Source organism: Haematobia irritans, chromosome 5, assembly GCF_050003625.1.
Source record: "Haematobia irritans isolate KBUSLIRL chromosome 5, ASM5000362v1, whole genome shotgun sequence".
NCBI classification, from domain to species: Eukaryota; Metazoa; Arthropoda; class Insecta; order Diptera; family Muscidae; genus Haematobia; species Haematobia irritans.
Window position 1 is genome coordinate 128484155 of NC_134401.1, and position 21205 is coordinate 128505359.

Sequence of the window (21205 nt, forward strand, 5' to 3'; positions counted from 1 at the left end):
CTTTGCGAACTTTGACAGTTTTATGTGCTTGAAAAATATCTGCTACCTTTCCCCTTCCTTTTGCCGTATAAAACTCCTGTCCCGGAAGCTGCTTGTAGTCGGCTTTGACGTAGATTTCGTCGTCCATTACCACGCAGTCAAACTTCGTCAGCATCGTCGAGTACAGCCTCCGGGATCGCGCTTTGGCCGTCGTATTTTATTTATCATCGCGATTTGGAGTCACTACCTTCTTGAAAGTCGATAGTCCGGCTCGTTTTTTGGCTCGACGCACGGTTGTAGACGATACACCCAGCTTATTTGCGGCATCTCGGAGAGAGAGGTTAGGGTTTCGCTTGAAACTACCGGCAACTCTCTTTGTCGTCTCAGCGGCTTCCGGTTTTCGATTTCCCCCCGATCCAGACTTCCTGGCTGTCGACAAACGTTCCCCAAACACTTTAATTACATTTGTAACGGTTGATTTTGACAACTTTTAGCGATTTGCCAGCTTTGCATGCGAGTAGCTCGGATTTTTGATGCGCGAGCAAAATATTGATACGCTGCTCTTCTTGCTTGGACGGCATTTTGACAACTGAAGAGTGAATTCCAAAATCAAAATAGGAGCAACATTCTACACACACACACCTTCAAAATGAGGGGTGTTCAGGTTTTTTTAAATGCAAAATTGAAAGAAATACGTCAAGTTTATATTGACCAAATTTTGACCGTATCACCCTTTAGACCCCATATAAACCGACCTTCAGATTTGGCTTGCGGAGCCTCTTGGAGGAGCAAAATTCATCCTATCCGGTTGAATTTTGGTACCTGGTGTTAGTATATAATCTATAACAACCATGCAAAAATTGGTCCACATCGGTCCATAATTATATATAGCCCCCATATAAACCGATCCCCAGATTTGGTTTGCGGAGCCTCTACGAGAAGCAAATTTCATCCGATTCGACTGAAATTTGGTACATGGTGTTAGTATATGATCTCTAAGAACCGTGAAAAAATTGGTTCACATCGGTCCACAATTATTTAATTAATAATTTGGTTTGCGGAGCCTCTATGAGAAGCAAATTTCATACGATCCGGCTGCACATGGTGTAAGTATATGGTCTCTAACAACTATGCAAAAATTGGTCGACATCGGTCTATAATTATATATAGCTCCCATATAAACCGATCCTCAGATTTGACCTCCGGAGCCTCGCGGTTGAGAAAAATTCATCCGATTCGGTTGAAATTTGGTACGAGGTGTTAGTATATGGTCTCTAACAACCATGCAGGAATTGGTCCATACCGGTCTTAATTATATATAACCCCCATTTAAACCGATCCCCAGATTTGACCTCCGGAGCTCTTGGAGGTGCCAAATTCATCCGATCCGGTTGAAATTTGGTTCGTGGTGAAATTTGGTACCTTGCGCTAGTATATGGCCGCTAACAAGCATGCCAAAATTGGTCCATATCGGACCAAATATAATCTACCAAAATTTTAATTTTGTCAACATTTTGTTGCTATAGAAAATTTTGTCAAAATTTTATTTCTATAGAAAATTTTGACAAAATTTTATTGCTATAGAAAATTTTGTCAACATTTTATTTGTATAGAAAATATTGTCAAAATTTTATTTCTATAGAAAATGTTGTCAAAATTTTATTTGTATAGAAAATTTTGGCAAAATTTTATTGCTATAGAAAATTTTGTCAAAATTTTATTTCTATAGAAAAGTTTGTCAAACTGAATTATATACGTATTTAATCGGCTTTTTTTGTTTAATATATACCACGTATGGACTAACTTACAATTGAGAAGACGGTGTTATGAAGTTATAAGATACCTTGCCATCGGCAAGTGTTACCGCAACCCAAGTAATTCGATTGTGGATGACAGTCGTTAGTATAAGTTTCTATGCAACCCATGGTGGAGGGTACATAAGATTCGGCCTGGTCGAACTTACGGCCGTATATACTTGTTGTTATTGATTTTTGTTTCAATTAAAAAATTTGTTGAATCAATTGAATTTTTTATTGAATAATTTTTAAAACTCAATTAAGACTTTAATTGGGAAAATGTTCATGCAAGTTTTTTCTGTATGTGTTATTTAACTCGAAAATGGCCTAAGACTGCTACAAATCTCTTAACGAGATGGCTGAGTACAATATTCACCTAATATGGTCGGATGAGCTAGCAATCTTAAGAACTACTTTAAATATTCAAGGGGAACTGGAATCTCTTCTGCCAGGAAGCTATATGCATGGGGATGGGGAGCCACCGTGGTGCAATGGTTAGCATGCCCGCTTTGCATACACAAGGTCATGGGTTCGATTCCAGCTTCGACCTAACACCAAAAAGTTTTTCAGCGGTGGATTATCCCACCTCAGTAATGCTGGTGAGTGTTTCAAAGCTTCTCTAAGTGGTTTCACTGCAATGTGGAACGCCGTTCGGACTCGGCTATAAAAAGTAGGTCCCTTGTCATTGAGCTTAACATGGAATCGGGCAGCACTCAGTGATAAGAGACAAGTTCACCAATGTGGTATCACAATGGACTGAATAGTCTACGTGAGCCTGATACATCGGGCTGCCACCTAACCTAACCTAGATACATACCAAGATTATAAAATGATCGAATTACTTGGATATAATCCGTGGTAGGGGGTACATAAGATTCATCGTGGTAATAATTATGTTAACGTTTTCCCTGTCAAATCTCAATTTTAATACACCTTATACAGTAAAATCCAAAATTTTAGTTTTAAAATAATACTTATATAAATACATGTAAAATGTTAATATTTGTTCGCTTATTATGAAAATAGCAATATGCTAAATGTGAGAAATAATGTCGTTTTTTAATAAGTATCTCCTATATAATTTCCCTTTTCTACATATCTTCACTTTGGTTTCCATTTTGACCCTGGTTTTTGGCCAACATTTGTAGTTCCTTAACTTTTTCATCTTCATCATCGAATACTTTGAGATTTTTTACATAATACCAAACTCCAGCATTACAGAATGTACTAATGCCCACAAAGAAGGCTGCAACTAAATTCAAAGTTAATCTGAAAAGAAAATAGAAAACTCATTAATATAATAAAGCAATTGAATTCTTTCAGTCTCACCTTAAACTTGCCGCATCGTAGAGCCAACAATTGCCTTTGTTGGTACATGTTTTACCCCAAACCAAACAATTCTTATCAAATATCCAACCATAAAATATGGGAGCTGGCACAAAACACACCAACGAAATGAACATCATACCAAAACCCATAAGGGCCGATTTATCTTCTGGGGAAACTGAACGCATTGTTATTAGTAAATTCGAAGCTCTGCCTGTGGCCGCAAAGAATTTGATGACACACATAACGGCCAAGAAGGTGATAAATTGTTGAGAACATTTAACGGGACATGCTCCAGACATAGCTTGACCTCCAGTTCCTAGGGAGAGCTAAAAGGGGAAAACAAATAAAAATGAATCTGTGACCGGAACAAAATTCATTTTGTTGATAATTTCTCGAACAACCTAGATTGTAGGCCGTGGAAGCAGAGGACAAAGGCGAGACGTCCATGCCTCAGACCAAGCAGCCTATATGGTCACCAGGCAGTTATCTAAGTTTTGGGCTTTTAGGTGTCCAAAAAATTATAGGTTTTCGTTCCACACCTTCAATTTTTGTCTCAGCCTCCTTGAAATATCAGATATGTGGACAAAAAGGAAAGGGTTTTCTGGTTCTGAAACCAGGGAAATAGGCACACTTTGGAGATTCGTAATGACCGATTACTCTACTTTCTTCTGCTACACACTTTCTTCCGCCCTAAAGGGCGATACGGTCAAAATTTGGTCAATATAAACTTGACGTATTTCTTTCAATTTTGCATTTAAAAAACCTGAACCTGTCGTCCAAGCAAGAAGAGCAGCGTATCAAAATTTTGCTCGCGCATCGCGAAAATCCGAGCTACTCGCACGCAAAGCTGGCAAAATCGCTAAAAGTTGCCAAATCAACCGTTACAAATGTAATTAAAGTGTTTGGGGAACGTTTGTCGACAGCCAGGAAGTCTGAATCGGGGGGAAATCGAAAACCGGAAGCCGCTGAGACGACAAAGAGACAAAGAGAGTTGCCGGTAGTTTCAAGCGAAACCCCAACCTTTCTCTCCGAGATGCCGCAAATAAACTGGGTGTATCGTCTACAACCGTTCATCGAGCCAAAATACGGGCCGGACTATCGACTTACAAGAAGCGCGATCCCCGATGATGCTGACGAAGTTTGACTGCGTGGTAATGGACGACGAAACCTACGTCAAAGCCGACTACAAGCAGCTTCCGGGACAGGAGTTTTATACGGCAAAAGGAAGGGGAAAGGTAGCAGATATTTTCAAGCACATAAAACTGTCAAAGTTCGCAAAGAAATATCTGGTTTGGCAAGCCATCTGTATCTGTGGCTTGAAAAGCAGCATTTTCATAGCTTCCGGGACTGTCAACCAAGAAATTTACGTGAAAGAGTGTTTGAATAAACGTCTGCTGCCTTTCCTGAAGAAACACGGTTGTCCCGTACTGTTTTGGCCGGATTTGGCATCTTGCCATTACAGTAAAAAGGCCATGGAGTGGTACGCCGCCAACAACGTGCAGGTGGTTCCCAAGGACAAGAACCCTCCCAACACGCCAGAGCTCCGCCCAATTGAGAAATACTGGGCTATTGTCAAGCGGAACCTAAAGATGACCAAAAAAACTGCTAAGGACGAGCAGCAGTCCAAGGCAAACTGGCTTTCTGCGGCGAAGAAGGTGGACAAGGTGGCTGTACAAAATCTGATGGCAGGTGTCAAGCGTGAGGCCCGGCAATTCGGATTTGGAAAAGCGAAAGCCTAACTGAATATTTTTCCTGAATTTTATACTAATTGAACTTGAAAAAGAAATTTAATGTGATTTTTTAAATAAACGATTTCACCGATTTACACGCGCTTTCCCTTGACCAAATTTTGACCGTATCACCCTTTACTTCACAGAACACTTAATGTTGGCTCAACATCAGCGTGATTTTCGATTGAACAGGAGTACGACTCGACTGCGTTGTGTGAAGCCGAAGGTTGCATTCCCGTAGCATTTGTCGAACGCCTTTGATATGCTAAGTCATGCCAACCTCTTAGGGGATATTATGGAAACCTCCCGCACTAATAATCTGCAGATATGGTTGACTAACTATATGGTAAACAATCCTATGTGGAATTTAAAGGGACTAAATGTTCACCCAGTTGGAATAAGCAGGACATACCTCAAGGCGTTGTGCTCCCCCTTCCATTTAACTTCTGAAGAGAATACCCTATCATCACCAGATGTCCTCCTGATAACCTGAACGGATGACAGTTCTATAGTTACGTCAAGCGCTTGAGGTGAAGAATAATGACTTGCCTCCCTCACTAAGAGACTTCTTGGGCGACAGGAAACTACAACCCCATTTTTCACGTCGTGGACTAAAGAGGTGAGCTCGACATCCAATTTCGTGGTCGGCGCATTTCCACGTGCAAAAACCCAAAGATTCTTGACGTGACGCTTGATAAACTTTTGCTATTTTGTAAACACCAAAAACTTATTACCAAGAACGTTGGGGAGCCACTGTGGTGCATTGGTTAGCATGCCCACTTTGCATACAAATGGTCATGAGTTCAATCCGAGTTTCGAACAAACAGAAAAAAGCTTTAAGCGGTGGATTATTCCAGCATTCGCTTTTCAGTAATGCTGGTGACATTTCTGAGTGCTCCAAATCTTCTCGGAAAGTGAAACGCCGTTCGGACTCGATTATAAAAAGGAGGTTCCATATAATTAAAGTAACAATAGAATTGGCCAGCACTCATTAATAAAACAAATGTTCATTACCTGTGGTGCATCAATGGACTGAATAGAGTAAGTGAGTCTAAAATAACGGGCTTCCATTATACCTAACCTAAGAACATTGGGAGTAGAACAAGATCCTGAAGGCATTGTTTATAGCACTTAACGGAAGGATATGGAGACGATTACAAAGACCTTTGAGTCAATTGCTCGTCTCATTATCGATCATGCGTTCCCCCTTGGACTCCGAGTATAAGCGAGACCCAATTGAGGAACCTCCAGATGGTGCAGAATAGTGACCTGCGGATATCCTCCGCAGGTCACTATTCTTTACACTTACTCCAACGAGGCGAGCTACCCTTATTTTTATTGTATAAAACCTATCGTGCAAATGTGCATTTGGATTGTACTGAAAGCGATGGTGGGAATAAGATCTGGGGTTTATTTTCCAAAACGTCGACCCTTTAAGAAATTATTACTATATTAGCAGCCTTTCCCACCAATTCTTTATTTTCCTATAATTTTTATACCCTCCACCATAGGATGAGGGTATATTAACCTTGTCATTCCGTTTGTAACACATCGAAATATTGCTCTAAGACACCATAAAGTATATATATTCTTGGTCGTGGTGAAATTCTGAGTCGATCTAAGCTTCCGAACGAAACAAGCTATCGACTTGAAACTTGGCACAAGTAGTTTTTATTGATGTAGGTCGGATGGTATTGCAAATGGGCCATATAGGACCACTTTTACGTATAGCCCCCATATAAACCGAGCTCAGATTTGGCTTGCGGAGCCTCTTGGAGAGGCAAAATTCATCCGATCCGGATAAAATTTGGTACATGGTGTTGGTATATGGTCTCTAACAACCATGCAAAAATTGGTCCACATCGGTCCATAATTATATATAGCCCCATATAAACCGACCCCAGATTTGGCTTGCAGAGCCTCTAAGAGAAGCAAATTTGATCCGATCCGGCTGAAATTTGTACATGGTGTAAGTATATGGTCTCTAACAACCATGCAAAAATTGGTCCACATCGGTCCATAATTATATATAGCCTCCATATAAACCGATCCCCAGATTTGGTTGCAGAGCCTCTAAGAGAAGCAAATTTCATCCGATCCGGCTGAAATTTGGTACATGGTGTAAGTATATGGTCTCCAACAACCATGCAAAAATTGGTCCACATCGGTCCATAATTAAATATAGCCCCCATATAAACCGATCCCCAGATTTGGCTTGCGGAGTCACAAAGAGAAGCAAGTTTCATCCGATCCGGCTGAAATTTTGTACATGGTGTAAGTATATGGTCTATAAAAACCATGCAGAAATTGATCCACATCGGTCCATAATTATATATAGCCTCCGTATAAACCGATCCCCACATTTGTCCTCCGGAGCCTTTTGGTGGAGCAAAATTCATCCGATCCGTTTGAAATTTGGTACGTGGTGTTATTATATGGTCTCTAACAACCATGCAAAAATTGGTCCATATCGGTCCATAATTATATATAGCCCCCATATAAACCGATCCCCAGATTTGGCTTGCGGAGCCTCAAAGAGAAGCAAATTTCATCCGATCCGGCTGAAATGTGGCACATAGTGTAAGTCTATAACAACCATGCAGAAATTGGTCCACATCGGTCCATAATTATATATCGCCTCCATATAAACCGATCCCCCCATTTGTCCTCCGGAGCCTTTTGGAGGAGCAAAATTCATCCGATCCGGTTGAATTTTGGAACGTGGTGTTAGTATATGGCCTATAACAACCATGCTAAAATTGTTCCATATCGGTCTATAGTTATATATAGCCGATACCCAATCACACAAAAATTTGTCCATATCGGTTCATAATCATGGTTGCCACTCGACCCAAATATCTACCAAAATGTTATTTCTATAGAAAATTTTGTCAAAATTTTATTTCTATAGAAAATTTTGTCAAAATTTTATTTCTATAGAAAATGTTGTCAAAATTTTATTTCTATAGAAAATTTTGTCAAAAATTTATTTCTATAGAAAATTTTGTCAAAATTTTATTTCTTTAGAAAATTTTGTCAAAATTTTATTTTTATAGAAAATTTTGTCAAAATTTTATTTCTATAGAAAATTTTGTCAAAATTTTATTTCTATTTCTATCTAAAAAATTTTGTCAAACTTAATTATATACGTATTTAATCGGCCTTTTTATACCCTCCACCATAGGATGGGGGGTATATTAACTTTGTCATTCCGTTTGTAACACATCGAAATATTGCTCTAAGACCCCATAAAGTATATATATTCTGGGTCGTGGTGAAATTCTGAGTCGATCTGAGCATGTCCGTCCGTCTGTTGAAATCATGCTAACTTCCGAACGAAACAAGCTATCGACTTAAAACTTGGCACAAGTAGTTGTTATTGATGTAGGTCGGATGGTATTGCAAATGGGCCATATCGGTCCACTTTTACGTATAGCCCCCATATAAACGGACCCCCAGATTTGGCTTGCGGAGCCTATAAGAGTAGCATATTTCATCCGTTCCGGCTGAAATTTGGTACATGGTGTGAGTATATGGTCTCTAACATCCATGCAAAAATTGGTCCATATATAACCCCATATAAACCGATCCCCAGATTTGACCTCCGGAGCATCTTAGAGGAGCAAAATTCATCCGATCCGGCTGAAATTTGGTACGTGCTACGGTCTCTAACAACCATGCAAAAATTGGTAAACATCGGTCCATAATTATATATAGCCCCCATATAAACCGATCCCCCGATTTGGCTTGCGGATCCTCTAAGATAAGCAAATTTCATCCGATCCTGCTGAAATTTGGTACATGGTGTTAACATATGGTCTCTAATGACCATGCAAAAATTGGTCCACATCGGTCCATAATTATATATAGCCCCATATAAACCGATCACCAGATTTAACCTCCGGAGCCTCTTGGAAGACCAAAATTCATCCCATTCGGTTGAAATTTGGTACCTGAAGTTTGTATATGGTATCCAACAACAATTCAGGAATTGGTTCATATCAGTCCGTAACTATATATATCCCCCATATAAACCGATCCCCAAATTTGACCTCCGGTACCTTTTGGAGAAGCAAAATTCATTCGATCTGGTTGAAATTTGGTACGTGGTGGTAGTATATGATATTTAACAACTATGCCAAAAGTGGTTCATATCAGTCCATAATCATATATAGCCCCCATATAAACCGATCCCGAGATTTGGTTTTGGAGCCTCTTGGAGGAGCAAATTTCATACGAGTCAGTTGAAATTTGGTACATTGTGCTAGTATATGGCCGTTAACAACCATCCATAACTAGGTGCATATCGGTCTATAGTTATATATAGTCCTCAGATAAATCGATCCCCAATCACACAAAAATTGGTCCATATCAAGTTCATAATTGTATATAGCCCCCATATAAGCGACCCCCATATTTCAATTCTGGCTCTCTACGTATTGTCTAATATATACCACGTATGGAATAACTCACAATTTAGAAAACGATGTTAAGAAGTTTTAAGATACCACAACCCAAGTAATTCGACTATCGATGACAGTCTTTCGTAGAAATTTCTACGCAATCCATGGTAGAGGGTACATAAGATTCGGCCTGGCCAAACTTACGGCCGTATATACTTGTTTAGTTTAATATATACCACGTATGGACTACTTTGCAATTTAGAAGACGGTGTTAGGAAGTTTTAAGATACCTTGCCATCGGCAAGTGTTACCGCAACCCAAGTAATTCGATTGTGGAAGACAGTCTTTAGTAGAAGTTTCTACGCAATCCATGGTGGAGGGTACATAAGCTTCGGCCTGGCCGAACTTACGGCCGTATATACTGTTTTTTTTTTAGTTCGGTCGAAACTGGAACTGAATCTATGGTTCTTGGTATGCAAGACAGACATAATAACCATTACACCAGGGTGACTTCCAAGATATGATATTTACCTAGAAAGCTTGTTTCGTTATATTGAATTCTTTGTTATATTTGGTTATCAGGAATATTGTTTAGCCTTTATAGATGCTTCTGATCCCTAAATCTTATCCAGTCATATGACATCCGTAGGTTTGTTATTGATTGGGTCAAAATCCCTCTTTGGATAGATTCATAAGTTGCCTATGTATATTCGCCAGACCCTACCGAATAGGGGTTATATCCGAAGACGTTTAATATTTTTTCCTATATTCTCAAAACAGTATTCACCGATCATCTGTTTTATTTCTTGAGCTCTGTATAAAATCTTACTTACATTAGTTACATTTAAACTGGAGCTGTTAATATCTGTTGTAGTAAGTCTTTCAAAAAGGGGATTCACATTTAGGGTTTCATTCGATAACGATGGAATACAAGAGCAATCATAGTAACTCTGAAAAAAAACAAAGATTTTATAGAAAAAGTCAATAAAATAAAGTCGTTGATCCATAGGTGATAAATATGTAAAATTACTAATAATAAACAAATGATCTGCCTACCTTAATTCCCTGTGAATCCATATGTTCCCGTTTGCATCCCGCATGACATGGTGAAATATAAGTCATTTGGTCTTCTCCACATACAGGCATATAACGCACATAATCACAATGGCAAGAGGTACTACAGCTAACGGTGGTATTTAAAACACTACAAAAAAAAATTGTTTGTGAAAAATTAATCAAATTAAATTTAAGATTAGGAGCTCTCAAAACCCTAAACCATTACCTATCATAAGAATTACTAATCAGTGAAATATCGTTACCATCACATCCAATAAAGGCATAAGCAACCATACCAGACATGGTAACGATATCGACTAAAATATTCCAACCAGCCAAATAGCGAGCTCGTGGCTTATATTTTGATATGATAACACCAGATAGTAGGATTGCTATCGCAGAAAAGGCCAATGCCACTGTACCGGTAACAATGCTGTAAATAAAGAGGGAGAAGAGGAGAGAGACTTTACGAATAAAAATTAAGGTGAATTTATACCTTTATCAATTAATAATTTATTTGATTAAATTAAAAAATTAATTGATAAACAAATAAATGAAAATTGGTGCTATATCTAAATCTTTTTTTTTATCAAACATGTTTCAAGAGCATAGCTAAAGTGTTACTTTGGTCTAAAATTTCATTTCCTAGAAGTAAATTATTTTGTTTGTGTAGATTTGTTTTTATGTATTTCACCAATAAGGTTTTATTTATTGGCCATGACTTACCTCGATGTTGCTGCCGATTGTCGATATTGAATTTCAATGTATTTTGCTGTAAATATCCAATATGGCACATAACCAAAGAAAAAGAAAACATTCGATGATGAATTGAATAAAACAATTTTGTTTTTAAAGAACATTTTGAAGGTTCTCAACATATCAGAGAATGAAGCCTTCTGTTGTATACGCTCCACAGATTTTCCCATATTTTCTTCTTTTGCTCGAAGATCTTGAATTTTTCTTCGGGCAGCAGTTAATGGTAATTCCTTGGGGAAGAGAAACATGAAGAGACCACAAAGAAAAATAAGGCAGGCCATAATAAGCCATCCCATCCACCAGGCACCCAACCATCGTGAATCACGATTATTTATTATGGGTGTTAGATGGGGAGCTATATAGATACGCAAACATATGGAGGCCAAAGTGTAACCCATTGAAGGGCCCAATAATCCGAAAAAGTAAGAAATACCTAAAACGAAATTTTCAAAAATTGTTTGACTATTTTTCCAAAGGTTAATCTTAAAGTTACTTACTTAACATAGTTGGAGCTTTGGCTTTTTCTGTATTATCATCCATATAAGAAACTCCTAGGGTATAATACAATGAACCTCCGACACCGGCTATAAACTGTGCTATAAATAAAAGAATTTGCGGTGGTAGACTACCTTCTCGTGTTTCACATTCCACACCGGTACCATCATCACGACATAGAATTTTTTGTCTTTGCTCTTCTAAATCTTGCAAGGATATATTAATATCAGATACCGCACCATATTCTTTTGTTAGACTAAGAGCATCTTCTCCCGGGCCGTAAATGAAATGCGGTGTTACCGTCAACATACAAAACACGACCAGTGTTAGAAGACCTAAAAATATAAAATAAATTGTATCGTTTACACATGCCAATCAAGCTGTCTACAGACATTATTCAAACATTTGCAATATATGTTTAGCAATATTATTAACTATTATCTAAATGAGAAAAAAACTGTAAATTAAATTTGTATAATGTCTTCATATTTTACATTTTGACAATGTACTTGTTTGTGTACTTATTTGAAATGTCTAGATTTCTAATGTTTTATACATTACAGCATTATAACATGTGAAAACTGGTGATGCAATTAGATAGTCGCTTATACATTAGTTTCCCAGCAAAAAAAATTGGAAGTTCTTCTAAAGGCACAATTTTAAAAGCACTTCCAAAAATGTCCTCCCAAAGATGTTCTTTATTTTAACTATACAGGAAATTCTTTTAATTCAATTTATTATAACTCGCTGTAATTTTAACTTTTTTTGTTTCAAATAGGTTAAAAAAAGTGTCGATAAAAATGTTAAATCAATTCTAGAAAAATTGTGAATTTTTGAAGATATTTGAGGTCAAACGTTTCAGACAAGCATTAAAATGCATTAAAAATCATAAAAAATTATAAAAATTATTTATTTGGCAAAATATCACAAAAATTTTAATTCATATCCAAACCACTGAATTCGAATCACACCTTAAGAAGTGTAGCACATTCAGTGCAACGGCTTTTGAAATGGTGGACATCCGTCCTATGACAAGTCCATGTTAAATTCATTGCTTCTGCGTCAATTTTGCACCACTTCCGGATCGAAAAGGAACATTTTCACTACTTTTTTGGCGACGCTTTTTTTGGGGGCTATATCAAAACATGAAGCGATACTCACCATTTTTGGCACACCTCTTTATGGTTCTAAAATACCTCTAGATTTCCAATTTCAGGTAAATTGGATAAAAACTGTGGATTGTAGAAGCCCAAGAAATAAAATCGGGAAATCGATTTATATGGGGCCTATACCAGAACATGGACCGATACTCACCATTTTCGGCACACCTCTTTATGGTCCTCAAACACCTCTAGATTTCCAATTTCAGGAAAATTGGATAAAAACTTCGGACTCTAGAAGCCCAAGAAGTAAAATCGGGAGATCGGTCTATATGGGGGCTATACCAAAACATGGTCCGATACTCACCATTTTTGGCACATCTCTTTACGGTCATAAAATACCTCTAGATTTCAAATTTCAGGGAAATTGGATAAAAACTACGATTTCTATAAGCCCAAGACCCCAAACCGGGAGGTCGGTTTATATGGGGACTATATCAAAACCTGGACCGATATAGCCCATCTTCGAACTTGACCTGCCTGTAGACAAAAGACGAGTTTGTGCCAAATTTCAGCACGAGTGCTTTATTACTGAAGACAAAAGCGTGACTACAACAGACAGCCAGGCAGACAGACAGACAGACATGGTTATATCGTCTTAGAATTTCTCCATGATCAAGAATATATATACTTTATATAGTCGGAAATCGATACTTCGATGTGTTACAAACGGAATGACAAACTTATCTTACCTCCGTGGGTATAAAAATATGAAAAAAGCGAGTTATAACAAGTAAGGAAAGTCTAAAGTCGGGCGGGGCCGACTATATTATACCCTGCACCACTTTGCAGAACTAAATTTTCGATACCATATCACATCCGTCAAATGTGTTGTGGGCTATAGAAAAGGTTTGTCCCAAATACATACATTTAAATATCACTCGATCTGATCGACTTCTACAAAATCTAACATATAGACTCAAAACTTAAGTCGGCTAATGCACTAGGGTGGAACACAATGTTAGTAAAAAACAAGTAAGGAAAGTCTAAAGTCGGACGGGGCCGACTATATTATATCCTGCACCACTTTGTAGATCTAAATTTTCGTTACCATAACACATCAGTGTTGGGGGCTATATATAAAGGTTTGTCCCAAATACATACATTTAAATATCACTCGATCTGGACAGAATTTGATAGACTTCTACAAAATCTATAGACTCAAAATTTAAGTCGGCTAATGCACTAGGGTGGAACACAATGTTAGTAAAAGAATATGGGAAACATTTAAATCTGAAGCAATTTTAAGGAAACTTCGCAAAAGTTTATTTATGATTTATCGCTCTATATATATCGCTCGAAGTTTAGGAAAATTACAGTCATTTTTACAACTTTTCGCTCGATATATATGTATTATGTATCGACTAAGCAGTGGCGATTTTACAAGGCAAATGTTGGTATTTTGACCATTTTTGTCGAAATAAATCTGAACCAATTTCAAACAAATTTGGCACGCACAGCTACAATGCTAATTCTACTCCCTGTGCAAAATTTCAACTAAATCGGAGCAAAAAATTGGCCTCTGTGGTCATATGAGTGTAAATGCCGAAAGCTATATATTGGAGCTATATCTAAATCTGAACCGATTTCAACCAAATTTGGCACGCATAGCTACAATGCTAATTCTAAAGGGTGATACGGTCAAAATTTGGTCAATATAAACTTGACGTATTTCTTTCAATTTTGCATTTAAAAAACCTGAACACCCCTCATTTTGAAGGTGTATGTGTAGAATGTTGCTCCTATTTTGCTTTTGGAATTCACTCTTCAGTTGTCAAAATGCCGTCCACGCAAAAGCGTATCAAAATTTTGCGATTTCACCGATTTACACGCGTTTTCTCTAGACCAAATTTTGACCGTATCACCCTTTAGCCCCCGTATAAACGGACCCCCAAATATGGCTTGCGAGGCCTCTAAGAGAAGCAAATTTCATCCGATCCGGCTGAAATTTGGTACATGGTGTCAGCATATGATCTCTAACAACCGTGCAAACTTGGTCCACATCGGTTCATAATTATATATAGCCCCCATATAAACCGATCCCCCGATTTGGCTTGCGGAGTCTCTAAGAGAAGCAAATTTCATCCGATCCGGATGAAATTTGGTACATGGTGTTAGTATATGGTCTCTAACAACCATGCAAAAATTGGTCCACATCGGTCCAGAATTATATAGCCCCCATATAAACCGATCACCAGATTTGACCTCCGGAGCCCCTTGGAAGAGCAAAATTCATCCGATTTGTTGAAATTTGGTACGTGGTGTTAATATATGACCTCAAACAAATTGGTCGAAATCGGTCCATAATTATATATAGCCCCCCATATAAACCGATCCCCAGATTTGACCTCCAGTGCCTTTTGGAGAAGCAAAATTCATCCGATATGGTTGAAAGTTGGTACGTGGTGGTAGTATATGATATTTAACAGCCATGCTAAAAGTGGTCCATATCAGTCCATAATCATATATAGCCCCCATATAAACCGATCCCGCGATTTGGTTTTGGAGACTCTTGGAGGACCAAATTTCATCCGAGTCAGTTGAAATTTGGTACATTGTGCTAGTGTATGGCCGTTAACAACATGCCTAACTAGGTCCATATCGGTCTATAATTATATATAGCCCTCAGATAAATCGATTCCCAATCACACAAATATTGGTCCATATCAAGTTCATAATTGTATATAGCCCCCATATAAGCGACCCTCATATTTCAATTCGATTGTGGATGACCGGAGATGGTCTGTATCAAACTTTTTTAGGTTTGCGACTGTCGCAAAGTTGTAAACGTCGTAAACGTCACATACGTGTCGTAAATGTAGAAAAAGTAACAAAAGTCGCAGCAAATTCGATGATATCCAAGACGATGGTATGTGCGAAGAGAAGGTTTTAGTCCCCACATTTTCCCTATTGCCTTTTGCACGAGTACAGGATAACCGTGGATTTTCTCGTCCTTTCTTAGCTTTAAGTTCAGTCTCCTGTCCAATATAACCTCAAGGTATTTTGCACACTCACCAACGGGAATTTCGATACCACCTAAGAAAATAGGCTTGACCGTGGAAAAACTTTCACAAATTTCTGCAGAAACTCACAGTGAATGCTGTCAAGCTAAATTAAAAAATGTTCAGGATTTCTTCTATTCAAAATTATGTTTTCTACAGTAGGTTTACGACTTTTGCGACATACGTATTATACCGTCGCAAATGTATGTCGCAAAAGTCACAGTTTGTGACAGGCCAACCCTGTGGATGACAGTCTTTCGTAGAAGTTTCTACGCAATCCATGATGGAGGGTACATAAGATTCGGCCTGGCCGAACTTACGGCAGTATATACTTGTTTTCTTTCAAATAGATTAAAAACAGTGTCGATAAAAATGATTGCTGGATTGTTGCTTTTATTTTATATTCTACAGCAACAACGTACATGTGAAAACTATTAGTGGTCTAATATAATATTCCTGCAAAACAAAAAAGCGTCACAAAAAAGCAGTGAAAATTTTATTTTTGGATCTGGAAGTAGTGCAAAATTGGCACAAAAGCGATGAATTCAACATGGGCTTGTCATAGGACGGATGTTGCATTGAATTTGTATCACTTCTCAAGGTGTGATCCGAATTCAGTGTTTTGTATGTGAATTAAAGAATCTTGCATATTTTGCTAAAAAAAAAAAAACAATATGTAATTTTTTATGCATTCTAACGATTGCCTGAAAAGGAGGTCGGGCAGAACTCAGTGATAAGAGAGAAGTTCACCACTGTGGTATCACAATGGACTGAATAGTCTAAGCGAACCTAATACATCGGGCTGCCACCTAACCTACTCTGTTTTTAACCTATTTGAAATAAGAAAAGTTAAAATTACCAATTGAATACCCACCACCATGAATCAAATATTCAACCAGTGCACCCGAAAATAAATTTAAAGATTTTACTGACTATATCAGATTCTGGATTTATAAGAACCATTTTTGTTTGAGTTTTAGAAGAATCATTAACATCTCTTGTAAATGTACAAGAAAATTATAAAATAACGTCTTGATTTCAAATCTTAAATCTGTAGATTTTCACCCGAGGAGTTAAATCTGGAAATTTTACTTTGAGTTTTGTGCAATTTTCATGATCAGTGCATGCTACACGTTTGTGTGAGCCTAAAATGCACGTTTTTTGTTAGCCTAAAATACCAGAATATTTACAATATCAGGCAAATTAGATAAAAACTAAGGTTTCTATAAGCCCAAGACCCCAAATCGGGAGGTCGGTTTACATGGGGACCATACCAAAACATGGACCGATACTCACCATTTTCGGCACACCTCTTTATGGTTCTAAAATACCTCCAGATTTCCAATTTCAGGTAAATTGGATAAAAACTGCGGATTCTAGAAGCCCAAGTCCCCAAATCGGGTGGTAGGTTTATATGGGAACTACATCAAAACCTGGACCGATATCTTCGAACTTGACCTGCCTGCAGACAAAAGACGAGTTTGTGCAAAATTTCAGCACGAGTGCTTTATTACTGAAGACTAAAGCGTGATTACAACAGACAGCCAGGCAGACAGACAGACAGACATGGTTATATCGTCTTAGAATTTCTCCATGATTAAGAATACATATACTTTATATAGTCGGAAATCGATACTTCGATGTGTTGCAAACGGAATGACAAAGTTGTTATACCCCCGTCACCCCGTCACGGAATGACAAACTTATCATACCCCCGTGGGTATAAAAATATGAACAAAGCGAGTTATAACAAGTAAGGAAAGTCTAAAGTCGGGCGGGGCCAACTATATTATACCCTGCACCACTTTGTAGAACTAAATTTTCGATACCATATCACATCCGTCAAATGTGTTTGGGGCTATATAAAAGGTTTGTCCCAAATACATACATTTAAATATCACTCGATCTGGACAGAATGTGATAGACTTCTACAAAATCTATAGACTCAAAATTTAAGTCGGCTAATGCATTAGGGTGGAACACAATGTTAGTAAAAAACAAGTATATAAGGCCGTAAGTTCGGCCAGGCCGAAGCTTATGTACCCTCCACCATGGATTGCGTAGAAACTTCTACTGAAGACTGTCATCCACAATCGAATTACTTGGGTTGCGGTAACACTTGCCGATGGCAAGGTATCTTAAAACTTCCTAACACCGCGGTGCACCGTCTTCTAAATTACAAGGTAGTCCATACGTAGTATATATTAAACTAAAAAAGGTCGATTAAATACGTATATAATAAAGTTTTAAGTTTCTATAGAAATAAATTTTTGACAAAATAAAATTTTGACAACATTTTCTAAGAAGTAAAATTTGGAAAACAATTTTCTATAGAAATAAAATTTTGACAAAATTTTCTATAGAAATAAAATTTTGACAAAATTTCTCTAGAAATAAAATTTTGACAAAATTTTCTATAGAAATAAAATTTTTACAAAATTTTCTATAGAAATAACGTTTTGACAATGTTTTCCATAAAAATAAAATTTTGGTAGATTACTTTTGGCTCGAGTGGCAACCATGAATATGAACCGATATGGACCAATTTTTGTGTGATTGGGGATCTGCTATATAACTATGGACCGATATGGACCAATTTTGGCGTGGATATTAGCGGCCTTATACTAACACCACGTTGCAAATTTCAACCGGATCGGATGAATTTTGCTCCTCCAAGAGGCTCCGGAGATCAAATCTGGGGAACGGTTTATATGGGGGCTATATATAATTATAGAACGATATGTACCAATTCTTACGTGTTTGTTATAGACGACATTCTAACATTATGTTCCAAATTTCAAACGGATCGGATGAATTTTGCTCCTCCAAGAGGCTCCGGAGGACAAATCGGGGGATCGGTTTATATGGGGGCTATATATAATTATGAACCGATGTGGACCAATTTTTGCATTGTCATTGGAGAACATATACCAATACCATGTACCAAATTTCAGCCGGATCGGATGAAATTTGCTTCTCTTAGGGGCTCCGCAAGCCAAATCGGGGGATCGGTTTATATGGGGCTATATATAATTATAGACCGATGTGGACTGATTTTTGCATGGTTGTTAGAGACCATATACTAACACCATGTACCAAATTTTTAACCGGATCGGATGAAATTTGGTTCTCTTAGAGGCTCCGCAAGCCAAATCGGGGGATCGGTTTATATGGGGGCTATATGTAATTATGGACTGATATGGACCAATTTTTGCATGGTTCTTAGAGACCATATACTAACACCATGTACCAAATTTCAGCCGGATCGGATGAAATTTGCTTCTCTTAGAGCAATCGCAAGCCAAATTTGGGGGTCCGTTTATATGGCGGCTATACGTAAAAGTGGACCGATATGGCCCATTTGTAATACCATCCGACCTACATCAATAACAACTACTTTTGCCAAGTTTCAAGTCGATAGCTTGTTTCGTTCGGAAGTTAGCGTGATTTCAACAGACGGACGGACGGACATGCTCAGATCGACTCAGAATTTCACCACGACCCAGAATATATATACTTTATGGGGTCTTAGAGCAATATTTCGATGTGTTACGGAATGACAAAGTTAATATACTCCCATCCTATGGTAGAGGGTATAAAAAAATTTATCGCTCGATATATATGTATTAGAAGTCTGGGAAAATTAGAGTCATTTTTATAACTTTTCGACTAAGCAGTGGCGATTTTACAAGGAAAATGTTGCTATCTTGACTATTTTTGTCGAAATCAGAAAAAACATATATATTGGTCCTATATCTAAAGCTGAACCGATTTCAACCAAATTTGGCACGCATAGCGACAATGCTAATTCTACTCCATGTGCAAAATTTCAACTAAATCGGAGTTAAAAATTGGCCTCTGTGGTCATATGAGTGTAAATCGGGCGGAAGCTATATATGGGAGGTATATCTAAATCGGAACCGATTTCAACCAAATTTGGCACGCATAGCTACAATGCTAATTCTACTCCCTGTGAAAAATTTCAACTAAATCGGAGCAAAAAATTTGCCTCTGTGGTCATAGGAGTTTAAATCGGACGATCGATATATATGGGAGCTATATCTAAATTTGAACCGATTTCAATAAAATTTGGCACACTTGACTACACTACTAATTATACTCCTAGTGCAAAATTTCAACCAAATTGGGGTAAAACTCTGGCTCCTGGTACCGTATTAGTCCATATCGGGCGAACGATATATATGGGAGCTATATCTAAATCTGAACCGATTTCAACCAAATTTGGCACGCATAGCTACAATGCTAATTTTACTCCCTGTGCAAAATTTTAAGCAAATTATAGTAAAACTCTGGCTTCTGGGGCCATATAAGTCCATATCGGGTGAAATATATATATATGGGAGCTATATCTAAATCTGAATCGATTTCTTGCAAAATCAATAGGGTTCTATTCTGAGCCAAAACACATACTTGTGCCAAATTTGAAGTCGATTGGATTAAAACTTCGACCTATACTTTGATTACAAAAATGTGTTCACGGACAGACGGACATGGCTATATCGACTCAGGAACCCACCCTAAGCATTTTTGCCAAAGACACCATGTGTTTATCTCGTCTCCTTCTGGGTGTTGCAAACATATGCACTAACTTATAATACCCTGTTCCACAGTGTTGCGCAGGGTACAAATACGGCTTAATATATTTGCAAAAAATAATGAAAATGTCAACTCCTCACGATCCTTTACTTACCAAATCCCATCCATCTGGGTCTATGTTTTTTGCCAGCATAATAACCCAAAAATGCCGAACACAAGACCTGACTCAAGTCATTGCCAATCATAATCATGCCAGTATTGCGTGAAGGTATCCTAAATCGTTTCTCCAATGTCGATATGGTGGCATTAAAATAAGCACTAGCCATAGCAAAAACACAACCGACCAAGCCATAGATAATCGTATAAGCCGTTTGATTTGCAAATCTATAATTTTTGCAAATAATAAATTTCATTACACACCCATAGACACTTTTTGTAAAATCATTTTAGTGAATAGGAAAAACTCTACTTTTGAAGAAAAGATCCTCGTAGGAATCCAACACCGCATGTGGTATCCTTTGTTAAAGGTGTTTCACTCAAGACCCGTTTCAATTCCTCGGCATCTATGGACTTTTGGGTATCCAAAAGTTTTTTTCTTGTTTCGGCATCATTTTTCGAATCGATATCCGTTTTGGCCATTTTAATATGTGCCTTTTAAAATTGAGATATTTTTATTAAATCCGATCTAAATAGCGAGTCAAACGATTTTCTTATTACAAAGCCAAATATTTCTATGTTCAGTTAATCTTAACGTCCACCAACTAAATGAAATGCAATCTTTTAAACTTGTTCGAATTGTATTGGCCAAATGAATGACAAAATAATGGTTAAGAGTAAAGAAACGTCTTATCAGCATGATATGCGTATAATATGTTTTCTATTTTATTTGTATTCGTATGAGGACATTGGGTACAAATATTTGCACCCTACTGATTGATACGT

The 21205-nt window shown here is 37.7% G+C and overlaps 1 protein-coding gene across 1 annotated transcript; it reads right to left on the bottom strand.

Annotated features, from left to right (window-relative positions):
- Positions 1-2709: 2709 nt before the first annotated feature.
- LOC142240605 (solute carrier organic anion transporter family member 74D-like) lies at positions 2710-21053 on the bottom strand. Its single transcript, XM_075312311.1, has 9 exons — positions 20733-21053; positions 20418-20647; positions 11547-11879; positions 11020-11482; positions 10520-10726; positions 10294-10441; positions 10071-10187; positions 3105-3430; positions 2710-3044 (listed from the first exon to the last, which is right to left on the bottom strand). Exons 1-9 carry the CDS (start codon positions 20900-20902, stop codon positions 2867-2869), a joined length of 2172 nt encoding a protein of 723 aa, XP_075168426.1. The 5' UTR covers positions 20903-21053; the 3' UTR covers positions 2710-2866.
- Positions 21054-21205: the final 152 nt, after the last annotated feature.